At 34.4% G+C, this 15,442-nt stretch overlaps 1 protein-coding gene across 1 annotated transcript in view; it reads left to right on the top strand.

Annotated features, from left to right (window-relative positions):
* Positions 1-15,442, top strand: part of CFAP47 (cilia and flagella associated protein 47) — a 300,477-nt gene that overhangs the window by 49,797 nt on the left and 235,238 nt on the right. The window contains exons 26-31 of the mRNA XM_084506723.1: positions 463-672; positions 5,053-5,153; positions 8,428-8,659; positions 9,497-9,706; positions 14,062-14,155; positions 14,739-14,879. Of these exons, the coding sequence (XP_084362849.1) occupies positions 463-672; positions 5,053-5,153; positions 8,428-8,659; positions 9,497-9,706; positions 14,062-14,155; positions 14,739-14,879 (988 nt within the window). The remainder of the gene's footprint in view (positions 1-462; positions 673-5,052; positions 5,154-8,427; positions 8,660-9,496; positions 9,707-14,061; positions 14,156-14,738; positions 14,880-15,442) is intronic.

Below are 15,442 nucleotides of genomic sequence, written 5' to 3'. Positions count from 1 at the left end.
TAATACATATATTGACAAATTTCCACTTAATACTGCTATTGTACAACTTGTCTGAATGCTAAAGTGCCTTGAAGTGCTATAATGCAGTTTGATCAATATTAATGAAAGATTTAGGTTTAGGAAACCTCTGAGAAAGCATGAGTAAGGAAGTAAGTAACAGTTAAGTCTTTGGTAGCACAGTGAATAGAAATTGTTCATTATTTGGATTTTGAGCTTTTGTGGCTGATTATAAAATGTTGAGAAATGTTTGTATAAAACAAACTAGCGTCTAAATGCTAAGGGAATTTTAACTCTTCAGTTAGTTTCAGTTGGCATGTACTTCAAACCTGAAGTTATTCCTCTGTATTTAAAAAAGCAGCTTCATAAATGTGTGAATCTGTGAACTAAATTTTTTTTTATTTTTTTTTTTTTTTTTTGTCAAACTGTGAGCACAATGATCAATACTGTTTATTTTTAATGCAGGTCATCACGAATTCAAGTTGAACTTCCCGAACTTGAACTTGAAGATGGTGACAAGATTTGCCCTTTTTCTGTACGGTTTCCAGAAGGACAAGATATAATTCTTTCATCAAATGGCACAAATATGGAACTAAATTGTCATATCAGCTTCAGATCATCTAAGCCAATTTCATCTTTAGGGACCATATTCTTCACTGATGAAGAAGAAAACAGGTAATACTTGCAATATAAATTCATCTGGGGACATGGTCCAAACTGTCAAAGAAAGATGTGAGACATAGGACTTGTAATGAGAACTGGTTAGATGAAGGAATACAATAATAATTCTGGAAAAAAAATGAGAATGACATTTAGAAATATGTTCCTTTTTTCAACTAGTTTATAATTCCAAAACACAAAATTCAGATCTGGTCTCTAAGGTAACATTTATCTATATGGTAACTCGTATTGTCTGCCCCTAGTAAGTGGAAGCAGATCTGTTATTATTGTTCTACATAAATATAAACATTTTTCAGGATTTGTCTATTTAGTTCATCTTTTCCCTTGGTGTGATGAATAGGTGTACTCACGAGCAGTAAAAGATAGATACTGTTGTGATTAAAAGCTATTCCTAGTTGCTATTTTCACTCAAGCAACTATTTTGAGGATTAAATATCTCACTCTAAAGTTTAGACCATGATTTTTCCTAAGCATAAAACTAAATTATTTCAATGCAAGTGTTGTGGACATTTTAGTTACTGTTGCTCACATTCAACTATTAAAAAAAAAATACATTTTTCTGCATAGATCATCAGCCACAAATCTCTTCATTTTTACTCATTTTAACTATTTGTAAGATTTAATCATTGTGTAGGATACAACTCATAAATGTGTGCTAAAGCTTGTATTAATTATGAGAAAAGGTAATTTAGGCATATGATGAGATCTGAAATATAACTGCTGATCAGGCACAATATTTGGTTTTAATAAGTTTTTTTTTTGCACTAGCAGCTTCTCAAATCTTGCTATAGAAGAATAAAACTTTCTGCTGTGCAATAAATTTTTTTCTATATTTGCCATTAAAATGAAATAAAGAATACCATCCTCGATTTAAGGGCAAACTTAGTCTTTCTGAGAAAAATATACCAATTAAAGTTATATAAGTAACGTTAAAAGGCATTCATGCTTATGAAGGTGAAAAAAAATCATGCTTGGGAATGGCAAATCATCTTAAAAATGTTGCTGTGTTTTAAAATAAAGTAGGTAGCTGTTTTTTTTTTTGTTTGTTTGTTTGTTTGTTGTTTTTTTAAACATTACTAACAACACTGGTTTCCCATGTGTATGTGATTTCCTGTCAGTGAGTTGCATAGGCTGTACAAGCAGATGATATAAAATATGAAAATAAATGGATGAAATAACACACCATCCAAATCAAAGGGATTCTGTGTGTGCTATTAGTCAGCATGACAATATTATTCATATTGGCTTTTGGAAGAAATTATTTTTTATCATAAGTGGAAAAAAATCTTTCCTTCAATTGGAGAAGTCAACGTAAGATTTTCTAATCCAGGACAGATAGTTATTATTCTAATAAAATCTGTAATGTGCCCAGGCGTCAGTTTCTTTACTACTGTTAATATTTCACTGTTCATTGATATTACACTCCATAATAACTCGTAGTTGCAATTTTTGTTATCTGCACATCTGCCCTCATTCTTTTCCCTGCTCCAAGGTCATGGGAGATGTATGGAATGTGTTTAAACCTCAAATCTGACTGAAACAATTATATAAGCATTTGAGCAGTTTGTTTCAAACTCTTTGACTAATGAATTTAAACTGCTTTGTTAATTTAAGACAAGATTTGGGGGCCTTCTCAACCTTTAATAATAGAATAATAAAATCAAGACATAACCCGTATAAAAGGAAACTGATCTTGAATAGGTTCCTGGTTTCTTTAATAGGCCATGAAACCTCACAGCATCAGTGAGAACATACTAACTCTGCTAGTATATTCCCTTTATATTTCCATTTTCAAAGCAACAAAATTATATTTTAAAATTATTAGAACTGAAACTTTAAGCTTCGGTATTTTATGTTCGGTGTTCTAGGGTGGAAAAAAATATGAGTTAAATTTTAATTCCTATCTTGTTAATATTTAGTCTATTTTTAACTATTTGAATTGAAACCAAGTTATGCTCTGTACTATTTTGTTTTTATATAAATCCAGGCCTAAAATATCAGTAGGATTGATTTGCATAGTCTGATCGTGCAAATCATGATTTTCCTGTAAATCAAGAGTGAGCACTGGGTAGAAGATGGATATTGTTGAATTTGACTACTTTACAGAAAACAAGGCAATCATGTTTAAAAAAAAAATAACTTTATATGTATCTGTAAGAGAAAACTAAGGAGATATATATTTGTCCTTTAGCAAGTAATTTACTGTGTCCATGGATTACATTAAATGGATCATAAGTAAGTTCATTAATATTAATTTAATGACTACCTTGGATGAGAATTTGAAGTTAATTTCTAATATTACTTTTAATCTCTGTTCTCTCTTTGTGCTTCTTTGACTCCAAAACAGATTAACTGACATTACATTGCACAGGGCTGACATAAATAAAGAAATTAAAGGTAGCAAAATCCAAGAATGTCTTGGCCAAGTGTTTAAGAAATGGGAAAACTATTCAGTTATGAAACTTATTTTCTTCGACTTGAAAAACTAAATCAAAACAAAACAAAAAACCACACACACAAAAAAAACACACAGTGTGGTGATTTAACACCTGTGCAAAGCTAAGCACAGCCATGCCATGCTCGCACTCCCCATCCTCGAAATGACAGGGAGAATGTAAGATGGAAAAAATACTTGTGAGTTGAGATAAGGGCAGGAAGATCACTCAACTATTGCCATCATGAGCAAAAAAGACTCAGCATAATGCAATTTATTGCCCACTAATAACAGACCAGATCACTGTGAACCACCTTTCCACCATTTACCCTCCTCTATGTCCTCGTCCTCCCTCCCCCACTCCCCCGCCCCAAGCAATGCAGAAAAATGGGGAATTGGGGTTGTGGTCAGTCCCTGATGCTTCATCTCCACCGGTCCTTCATGGTAACTCCCTGCCCCTGCTCCAAAGGCAGCAGCTCTTCAGGAACTGCTCCCACATGGCTCCGTCGCACGGGGTCCATCCATCCCCCAGGAGCAAACTGCTCTAGCATGGGTCCCCCATGGGTGGGCGGCAGCTCCCCCCAGACCCCCTGCTCCTGCAGGGGCTCTCCATGGGCCGCAGCCTCCTCCAGGCCACATCCACCTGCTCCACGGGGGCTCCTCCACCCATGGGGGGGCTGCAGCGTGGAGATCTGCTCCATGTGGGACCCATGGGCTGCAGGGGGACAGCCTGCTCCACCAGGGGTCTCTCCCTGCACAGCCCGCAGGGGAACTGCTGCTGCCTGCCTGGAGCACCTCCTGCCCTCCTGCTGCACTCACCTGGGGGGCTGCAGGGCTGGTTCCCTCACATGTTCCCACTACTCTCTCCCAGCTGCTGTAGCAAAGCTTCTCCCCCCCCACCCCCCCTTTCTTAAATCTACTGTCCCAGAGGCACAAACAGCTCTGGTCAGTGGCTGGTCCCTTTTAGATCCGTCTGGAGCTGGCTCTTATCCTTACTTGGGGCAGCTGCTGGGTTCTTTCCTGCTTTTTCCAAAGCCTTCCTACATAAACCCAATACAATGAGAATATTGTGTTTTTATATTTGTCCTCCAGTTGTGATTACATCTTTTAATTTGCTAAGCAAATAAATAGTTCAGCAGGAAAGAAATTTCTCTGCCATCCTGATTTGAAATGACATTTAAGTAAAAAAGATAAGTAGGAAACAACATGTACATCATGTGTCATATAAACCAAAGAAATGGTGCTCTGGACAGCAAAATACCCCAAAATACCTATGTGGTGGATAGATGAATTGCTGTAATCATTGGTGACACAAATGTGGTCTGTGACTTCTGTGTTCTACACTTCTCAGTTTTCTTTCCTTTCACTGTGGATCTGGGGAAACTCATGCTATTTCTGTTTTTGTTTTGGTTGGAAGCTCAGGAAAACAAGATATCAGTGATCTTAGCATTTGATAATAACATAATGAAGCAGACACGATTGGTACAAGGTAGCTATTAAGAGTTCCAGTTGTTTTGGTAGTCCATGAGATCTCAGTGTCTCATGGAAGGAAATGTTATGTTGCCTTCTTCTGCTGGGAAGTGTGCCTAAACTTTACCAAGTTAGCAGTCTCCTTAATACGCTCATACATATCTACTGCAATTTTAATTTATTTTTTTCTTCAGAGACGGAGTTCATTTATTTCATTAAAATATTTTCTAAATCTGGAACTTTCAGTTTGAGGACACATCCATGCTCTATAATAAATTTTATTGTGGAATATACTGTCTTTCACCATTTCAGCATTTGCATCCTCATCCATGTACTCTCTTACTGAACCAGGAGGCAGAAAATAAAGTGGTCTGGATATCTTTTATATTTGTCTTTTCTTCTTGTTTTGAAATATTTTGATTGCCACAACTAAATATAAAAATATCACCTTTGTATTTTGTTTTGAACAGATTCTCCCTTCAGGTTGCTGCAACAGCAGAGAATTGCCTTCTTACTTTATACTCATATTTGGCATTTCACCTCTCTGATCAACAAGTTACTTTGATAAGCAGTAAGTAGTCTGCATTTTAACTCTTCAGATTATATTATGCCTAGTAGTATTAGGAAAAGATAAATTGATAATAAGGTGTTTTTGCCTTCAAAGAATGTCACAAGAAATAAAGTTACTAAATTATTGGATTGATTTTTTGATAGTGTAATTTAACAGAATTGTGATCTTGGGATAGCTACAGTAAATAGGAGTATTGGGTTCTGTGTTTTTAAACTATTAAAAAAATGTTTCATGTTATACTTGTGAATAATCCTGTATTTTATTCTTTGTTTACCTATGCATAACAAAATGAAAATGTAGTTGTAGCGTGTATGTATTAGCTTATGTAATCTTTATCTGTAGTATTAGTTTATCTAATCATTATCTGTAGTATAATCAGTGGAAATATAACATATGTTAGCATATGTTATATAACTTTTTAGAGAATTTTGGTTGGTGCTGTAGTGGTCAATATTTCTTAAGGCTGTGCACTGCCACATCTCCTATGCCAGTAGTAGTTATGCTGGTATTTCTGGTTTATTACCAGAGTTTCCTTTTGCCAGATCTTCTAGATCACTATATAACACCAACAGCAATCAAAGTTGTCAAAAGAAATAATATTTATTGTTCAGACCTTAACTGTGCTGATTACACAGACTGACACTGTATATGTTTTTGAAACATTGCATTGTGTAAAGGCCAGTTAGTCATCCAGCATGTCCTTTTAGTTTCACTTTGTGATTTTTTTGAGCTTTTAATTAGACCTCATTTAATGGATAAATTTAAAAGTCAGAGTTTCTAGATTGTTGCATGAATCATGAAGAAACTCCTAAGAAGGCAACACTTTTTTTTTTTTTTTTTTTTTTTTCTACTTCCTAAGTAGCTCACTCCAAACACTCCTTCAGTTGACAAGATCTTTTTCTTCAGTGTTTATATTATTCTTCCTTCATGAGCTTTTTCTATTCACTGACCAGTTTCAGCACTCTCCTTCCCAGTTCTACATCAGGAGAGTTGAACTGTAACTAGAAATATGAATTTGGATAATGTAAGTTAAATGTAGATTTTTTTAAATGCAAAGAGGCATATATGAGTTTTATAATTTCTGTATATGTCCTGACAAAACTGATGGGTCGCTAAAGCATACTTTTGAGCCTAGTTTGTAACTTACGGGGTGTTGAGTCTGAAAGAGTTTGATAACTCTATACCAAGACTTGCTACTTAAAGAGCTATGATCAAAAATCCCTTAAGAATATTTGTTTCGTGACTTAGAATTCTTGAATTAGCGCTGCTTTGATAGGCGATTTTTGTCCTGTACAAGATACAGTTAATGGAAAGAAGATGTAGGTAATTTTTTTTTTTTTTTTGTACCCAATGTAATGACCAGAATGGTATCTTCATAATGAGTCAAGTAAGAGCCGTTACTTGATTTAATTTGATTTAATTGAAATAACTAAAAGTATAAACAGATATCTGCTTTTATAAACCATTAGAGCACTGACGATGAAGGTATGTTTTACTCAACTGCAGCTTGTAATCTTGCTCTATAGACAGTAAAGTCTACAGTAGTGGAGAAGTTATTCTGCATCCACATTATACTCCACCATCACTTCCCCATAGTACTTCCTCAAGTTCCTTTGGTGCAATCACTGAATCAACCTATGAATATTCCCAGTCAGGTATAATATATCTGTTTACTTTAAACACTTTAAGCTCTTGCAAGTATTTTTTGGCTTACTACTTTAAAAAGATGTGTTTCACATTTGTATCTTTTGCTTAAAATGCTTGTGTGTGTGTAATTGAGGAATACTGGAGAGGCTGTTCTTTCCAGTGACACCATGGGAAACCTGGCCTAAAGTATTTTAGCAGAAAAGAGACTCCTGTCTTTTAGCAGATTAAGTGGAAGGGAAATCAACCAAACTACTTAAAAACAAACAGTCAAACAAAGAATACAATGGTTCCATTTGCAATAAAATGTCTGTGGAGGAACTGGCAGAAAAGTAACTACTGAACAGACCTAAGGGGATTAGTTGCTAAGAAGGGCATTGTTTCTGTAGTCATAAACTAACTAACCATAGAGAAGTCAGGCTAGATTTCAACATGTTTACTGTATTTATGAAGTACTGTATAAAAACAACTATTGTCAGTGGGACTCAGTTAAAGTGCTGCTGTATGGGAATTAAGCCCAATAGATCTTCTGTAAGGTTTCAGGTGACTAATATCTGAGGCTGTTGACATCTCTCTTCTTTCAGCTGCTAGTTTTCTTACTTATGAACAGCTAAAGTTACTGCTGCTGATTCACTACTGTTAGAATTCCACATTTGCAGATCTGCAGATGTTTGTGTGATCATTCTCTATGATATTAACACGACAATGAGTTTAGTTAAACGGACAAAACAATAGGTCTTTAACAACATGGTTCAATTTCAGTGGAATGATGTAAAACAAGTTCAAAAGAACAACTCAGTTTCAGATCTAAAAAGGCAATAACCTCTGGCAAAGGTGGCAGTGACAAGATAAGAAAGTAGCCTCGTCAGCCAGCCGAACTGCATCTTACTAAGGACAAGAGTCTCCTCTTTTGCTTGTGTTGCACTATATTATTTTTTTCCTTAAATCCTAATAAATAATTATATATAATATATATATATATAAATAATAAGTAATTTCTTATCAAATCAAATAACTGTGCCAGGCATTAAATAGTTTTATTTTTGCATCATTTAATGAAACAATAAACCTGAATAGTTGATTGATTAAAATGCAGATAAAACTACAAATATTGTTTCCGTATCTGAAGATGTATCTTGTCTAAGCTATTTGTCCTATGAAAAGAGTTGTATTGTTATATTTTATGCAATACTGCTGCTGTAAAAAAACTAGTAGTAGTAAGAATATGTAATTTAAGTTTTGAGCAGGTCAAGGCCTAATAAGGGTGAAAAGTCCAAAGACTTACTTAAGGGAAGTAACTTACTTCCCTTACTTAAGGGAATAGGCTTACTTACGCTGATACAACACCTGATAAATTGTTTGAATACAACTCAGTTATTGAGGCATGCTATGTGATTGGGGTGAGGAATTATCGTTGTCTAGCTGGTAAAGCAACAGCTACTGGAACTGCACGAAAGGCTGGTTTTTTGTTTGTTTGTTTGTTTTAAGATTACTGTTTATGATTTTGTAAACCTTGTCTTTTTTTTTTTTTTCTGTCTGGATAAAAAATTTCACTTTAAGTGAAACTAGATTCTAGAAATAGAATTTATTCTATTCCCAAGACATATGTGTCCCCCTCTGTGTCATTCAGAGTTCGATACTACCCTTGAAAGTGAAAGTGATGAACAGACGAGTGAAGAGAGTAAAGCTGATAGTCCAAGTGATGGGAGAGAAAATAAATCTGAATTATCATTTTTTCCTGACAAGGACAAAGAACAGTACATCTTCTTTCAGAAAGCTCTAACTGCTGTTCAGAATTGGTTCACTCTCTTTGGCTGGTCTAAGGGACCAAATCCTATTTCAATACCATATTCACTAAGACGGTAATTCATATTTTCTTTGAACTAACTTGTGTCTGCCTAATAAAATGTTAATATATATAGTAAGATGATTTGGATATGAACAGAGGAACATAGAGACACTCTAATGCATAGTTTTATATTAAAATCATAGCATCTATGCACTGTTTATATGAAAATGTCATTTCAGTTATTTTTCATTTTCTAAAATATAGTTCCAGATAATGTGCTCTGATATATTACAATGCAGTGATATATCATATCTGCATATATAAATATACAGTTAAAACTAGATATCACTCTTTAAACTGAAATCTACTTTTCTCCCAAAATGAGCACAGGTATATCAATTGTCCCTCCTTTCATGGCATAAATAAGTTTTAGACAATATGTCTTTTTCCCCACATAATCTGAAGATCAAGAGACAGATGGGGAAGCAAATTTAATAATCAGAAGTCTTGCAAACACCCTGGAAATATATCAGTTTTGGGGGCATCACTTAGTTGATTTTGTCTAGTTTGGTACTAAATAATGAAGAAGCCAATCTCCTGGGACACATATAGGCATTTATCAATATGATAGAAATCAAAGTTATAGTTGGCAGAAAGCTATGATAAACATAGATTTATTTATGAAGCAGTTGATATATACTTATTAAACATGCAATTCTTATAAAAATTTTACATTATTATAAAAATTCGGTAGAAAGAAAAAGGTGCTATACTTTTCAGCCTTCTTTCCTGATGTTTATGCTTCTTGCTTTATTAAATTTATCATTGTCAGTGATTCAGTGATACAATAATTAAATCTTAGCTTGTTTTGTTTGTTTAAGAGTAATATTGTAAGCCTTTTCTCTCTTAGCGATGTCTGTAAAGCCCAGAGGAGTTCTTCTCAAGAAAATGTTTTTAAACAAAACCTTGGCAAAGATACTAAGACTGTTTATGGCATGCTATTCCACCTGAGCGGACAGTTGTTACCTGGCTTTACACTGAGCTGGTCACTGCCCCTTGATCCTGTTGAACAAATTTTACAGCTCCATTGGCAGCATTCTACGTTCCTTGATTTCCTTAAGTAAGTACACGTGTGGTAAAATCTTTCTTTCTTTCTTCCCCCCCCCCCCCCCCTTTTAATTAGTGTAGTTCAAAATTCCAACTAAATAGTAGGCTAAGGGCCTTTTTTATAGTGCATGTTTTGTGATATAAATTAAAATTTATAATAGAAAAGTCTTATCTTTTTTTTTTACTAAGGTATTCTCTGCAGCTTCCACTAATTGAGGCGTCCTTTGGTAGGGTTATATTCAACACAGGGATTCTACAGGAACTCTCTTCCCGCTGTTATGAAAGAAAACAACTATTGACCTCATCTCTTAGACTGAGTAGAAGTTGGATCGGGTTTTTTATGAATGATTTTAGCATTCCACTGATGCTTGTTGCTCTGTAATCAGCTTTAGCAATACATTTTGTAAACTTAGTAATATATTTGTCTTTCATATTAACAATATGCCTAGAAATGGAAGCACTAATCCCGCTGCTGCTGAACAGATTTATCTACTACCAATCTTCATGGACAGTCTTATTTTGTAACGTAAAATGGAACAACTGTCAAAGAGGGCGCAAATCAAAAAAAGGTTAATAAACTCTTTCTTTATCCTTCTTGTCTGTTGCTGTGAAACAGAAGACAATTAACTTTAGAGAAATTCTAATGTCAAAAGTTCCTTACAGATCACTAGAAGACCTGAAACACAGTATCTCTGCGTCTTTTCAGCATCCTTGTTAGTGTTCGAGAGGCTGTCCTTCCATTTAAGAACTATTTACTTACTGTCCTAAATACAAGCTTTTCATTTGAAAATAATGGACCATAATGTAGTTGTATCTGAACTCGTAATGAGATCAATGCACACTGTTTCTTATGTAACAGAAAGATCAGTAGTTGCAATGATATACCAGCAGACACAACAAGCATTTTTCTCATGCTTCAGGTCTGAAAGCAGAATAATGCTCAAAGTAGCATCATAAACAAGCATCTCTTCTATGATATCTATCAACAGAACTATACAAAAGAGTGCTAAATTACAACTTTTTAAAACTTCACGTAAACAGGAAACCATGCTGTTTACCTACTTTTATCTCAAACACATCTGTCTGTTCTGTTCTAGAATTGTACTTTCAATAATTCTATCTTCCTGGGAACACTAAGTCACCTCATTAGATCCCATAAGCTTACTCAATGCACTGAATCAAAAAGCCTGATGGAAGACTGTAAAAAGAGCTGTGCACAGCTTGTTAAATTTAAGTATCTTAAAAAAAAAAAAAAAAAAAAAAAGCTAAAAAGCTGTCTCAGTCTTCACAATGATAGCAGTGTGACACTGCTATCTATAGCAGAGCAAGCAAGTGAACAAACAGTAAAAAAAATTTTGGCATTAATGTTGTAAACACTCTCAAACAGGGAAGGGGAAACAAAGGTATTATCTGGATCCAAAACAACATTGAACCTTTATCTGAAACATTCAGCCATGTCATTCATTTTAAAAATAATTCAGAATATCACTCTTCTTTGCATCATTGATATATCATAGTAGATATTCTGGAGGAACCATTGCAGCAATTGTAGAACAGTATCTTTGGCTTTCTTTAGTAAGAACAATGCTTACAGATTCCTGTTTTCACAGTTTCAACATCCATTCTGATACTAAATAAAAAAAATTGATGGATACATCCCACAACATTGAATCTTAAAGGCTGGAGTCATTAGGCAATGGACTGCTAAGAATGTCTTGGCATCATATTATTAATGCCACCCTGTTGATTATTCTTCTGAAGGAATGTCACATCTATCCAGAGAACAAGGCATGGAGAATGTTGAAATATGAATGATCCTCTAAGTAGATTTAAGAGTTTTTCTTGTTTAAGGCTATTTAATAGCCAAATTTTAATAAAAGCCTTCAATCTTACTGAATTTTGTACATTAACTCACTGACGTACTCAGAGCAGAACTGGAGCAATAGCCAATTAGTCAAGGCTGAATTGAGCACCTCTGTATGCAGATACATCAATGGCTGATGACTGATGTGATCTGATGTTTGGAAATGAAGACATAATCAATAACAGTCGTAGCAAAACTATATAGGTTGAGAACCAGTTCTAGCTGGACTCCTGTGCTTGTATATATAGATGATTATATAATGATTATATAGATGATAATAGATGATTAAATTTGTGCTCAGTATATGCTTAGCATTATCCTGTTAGTTTCTGCCTGTTCTAGTTTGTGCGAGTCCTATCAGATTTTGTCATTGTTTGTGCTTTATGGATAGTATTCTTCTACCTGTGCATTTTAGGATTACCTAGGATGCTTTCATTTCTTCACAGCTTGTTATTTAAGAGTACTTTTAGATCCCAGTGAAAAAAATGTCTGACATTTGGACTGCTGGCACAACTGTATAATAATACAGTGCACAAATGTAATGATGGTAGGACATACAGAGTCAGCCTAGAGATGAGTAATTCATGTCATCTGCTATCCCTACGTGTTCATTGTGATTTGCAGAAAGTGCAGCATTCCCTCCTGTAAAGCCCAGGAGAGCAATCAGAGAATAGAAACATATACTCTTCAGCTTTCTTCCCCCTAACTACTACTTTCTGGTCAGCATGGTTGAAATAAAGTGTGATTCATCTTTCAGGTTTTTCAGCTACTGAATGAGGAGGATGTCATTGACTGTTCTAAGCAACGTTCCTTGGTATTTTACCATTACAGTTAAGGAAATGTTTGGATATTTTACAGTACAAGTAGGATTAACTCATTTGTTGCAAGCTGTGTGTGTTGAGGAGCTACATCTTAATAATGTGAAAATGGTGATCTTTGAGAACTGTCATCATTTTAAATATCTACTTTATCCATATTATATATTATTTTAAATATCCACTTTATCCTTATATTACCCTATTATGAGGAAGGATTCTTTGTAAGACAGTGTTCTTTGGTAACAAAAGCTGGCAAATTATGAGAACATTCAGTTAGATAGAACCCATGTTGACTATGATCATAGCATATCCCAAGTTCAAAGGAACCCACAAGGATCATTGAGTCCAACTGCTGGCTCCACACAGGACTGCCCAAAAATCAGACTATGTGTCTGAGAGTGTTGTCCAAATGCTTCTTGAACTCCAGAATGCTTGGTGTCATGACCACTTCTCTGGGTAGTCTATTCCTGTGCCTGACCACTCTCTTGGTGAAGAATCTTTTCCTAATAACCAAACTGGCAGCAGCTGCCAGAAGCAGCTGCATGGCATGCTGATACAAAACATTGGTATATAGCTTTTTAGAGGATGAAAATCGTAGATTGCGCCTATTCCCATATATCTACCAACTAAATACTTTGAAAGGATGATAGAACATCTAAAAAGATAAATGATGCATAGCTTCCTTCTTTAATCATTTGGAAAGATTTGAAGTTTTAAAGGGATTTCAGAGAACAGAGCTTGTGATTTAGTTGAAAATGGGAATTTCAGACATGGTGAATTTAGAATCAGACTACTACTTGATGCTATTTTGGGTCCTTGATTAAAATATTTCTGTTTTAAAAAACATGCTGGATAATTTTATGAAATATGAAATTTTACCTGAGACGATAATGTCACTATGTAAAATATGGAGACAAACATGTACTCCTACCAGCACAATACAGTTCTGTGGGATGAGAAATAAACTGTCATGCTTCTAATTTCAATCTGTGATGTACGACTTTTAATACACAAAGCAAATTGAATTTGGACTGCATGGTACAAGAAAAGTATGTTTATTTCATTTGAATGAGGGACTAGTTAAATAACAAGAAATGCTCATGTGATTATTTTTCACATTAGCTGTGTTAAAACACGGAGAGCAATGTAAGTCTAGATACATTAGAAGAGTTTTTCTGACATAAAAGTCAGGAAACTTGTGATGTCATGAGAAAAATAAATCTAATAATTCTTCACTACTTTCCTCTCCAAAGTTTAAACTGTATCATTTGAAGTAAAGGATAGTTTTTCTTCAACTGAAAGGTAGCTCTATTTTTTTAGTATCGGGCCATTGTGATTGCCTTTTTTTACAGATGTTACTTTTTTCTATTGTGTTTATTAGTCTATTAGTTTATTAGAAAGCAGATGATAGGTCGGTTTGACAATTAATGAAGTTTTGAAATACCTTTGCTTACACCCACAAGACTTCCAGTATTAGATCTACAGACAAGATATAAGCATTATTAAGTTTTAATTCTACTGATGTTATGTAACAGTGGTTCTTTGGCTTTAACATGTGTATTACATGTTTTGAGGTTTTGTGCTGCAATTAGTTCTTTATGGAGGAGCAGTTCTCATAAAGAAACCACCCTGATAATAAACAGTTACCTTGCCACCCTATTACCTTTTCCTTTTTTATGATCTTAGAAGCCAAGGAGCATGTCTTCCTCATGTTATGCCAGAATTCCTGCTTGAACCTGGTGATTATAAGAGGTGGATTGAAGTGCAAACTCGGTTGAAGGTAGTTTTTTGTTTCTTTATTTGTTTATTTTTTAAACAAAGACCACATGTTTAGTGTTAATCCTTCAAAGTCTAATGCAAATTCTCCGTGGACCTTGAGTAGTCCTACTGTGGTGACTCTTTAGATTCTATAAATCAAAGCAGACACATAAGGTTAAACAGAACTTTAAGCTGCTGCATTTACACCCTTCCCCAGGTTTTCTCTTCCATTCCTTCTAATAGCTCTAATACCTGTTATTAATTCTGAACACTTTTTTTTTTTTTTTTTTTTTTTTTTCCAGGATGGAATTAATTTTACTGCTTCCCATTCATTATATATATATATATGTAAAACACAATATAATTTTGATTCTCTGTCTTGATTGCTGTTTTAAATACCTGTTGGTTCTGTACTGAGCTTCTTATTCTTGAGATGGTGTTGAATTATGAATGATTCCAGTGCTGGTCATTATTACACTATAGAAGACATCTCACTCATTTATGCCTTTGATTTATTGTTGTCCTCTTGTGAATTTTCTGTCCAAACTGTTGAAATTAACTGCTATTAATGTTGAAAATAACTGCTATCTTTCCTTTACTTGGAGGCCCGCATGACTGAGTTGAAAAAAGGAGATGGGAAAAACTCAGATGTGTTTAGCAACGAACATCTATTCATTCTGGAGGACAGCGTATTTGAGACAATTAGCAAACGAGCTTGGACAGATGTGCTACTGCAAGTATACAAGGTAAATTGTAGACACATTAGCTACTTATATTCTGAAGAACTAATGACAAAAAACTGTTTTGAAAAACTGTTTTGTTTACTCAAGTTATTTTTTGAAACAGATCTTTTAAAACTAAATATTTCTCAAATATTTTATTCTTCTGTAACAGCTTATCTGGTATTAGTTTAAATAAGAACACTTCAGTTGTCTTAGTTCTGAAACTAGCACTGAGCTAATGTGTTTCAGTTAGGAAATACTGTCAGAGAAAACTGCATTTTACAGGATTAAATGTTACAGAATTTTCTATTACAAAGAGAAAACTATGCCATACTTTTTTGTAATCCTGCTTAGAAGCCTTTTCCACTGGAAATACTTAGCTGACTAGACATATGCAGCCATTGTGTTATCTTATATTAGACTGGAATTTTTAAATAGATTTTTAAATAGCATTTTTGTAATACTGTCCAAATAATTTTGTAATTTTGTCTAAGACCTGAACTTGGTCAATATGGACCTCTGAAATTGTATTTAATTTTATTTTTGCTGATGTTAGATAAATATTTTGGATATTTGAGTTTTCCATA

The sequence above is a fragment of the Aythya ferina genome (genome assembly GCF_964211825.1).
Source record: "Aythya ferina genome assembly, chromosome: 1".
NCBI classification, from domain to species: Eukaryota; Metazoa; Chordata; class Aves; order Anseriformes; family Anatidae; genus Aythya; species Aythya ferina.
The sequence above is the reverse complement of the archived record's forward strand: the minus strand, read 5'-3'. Positions and strand labels throughout refer to the sequence as shown.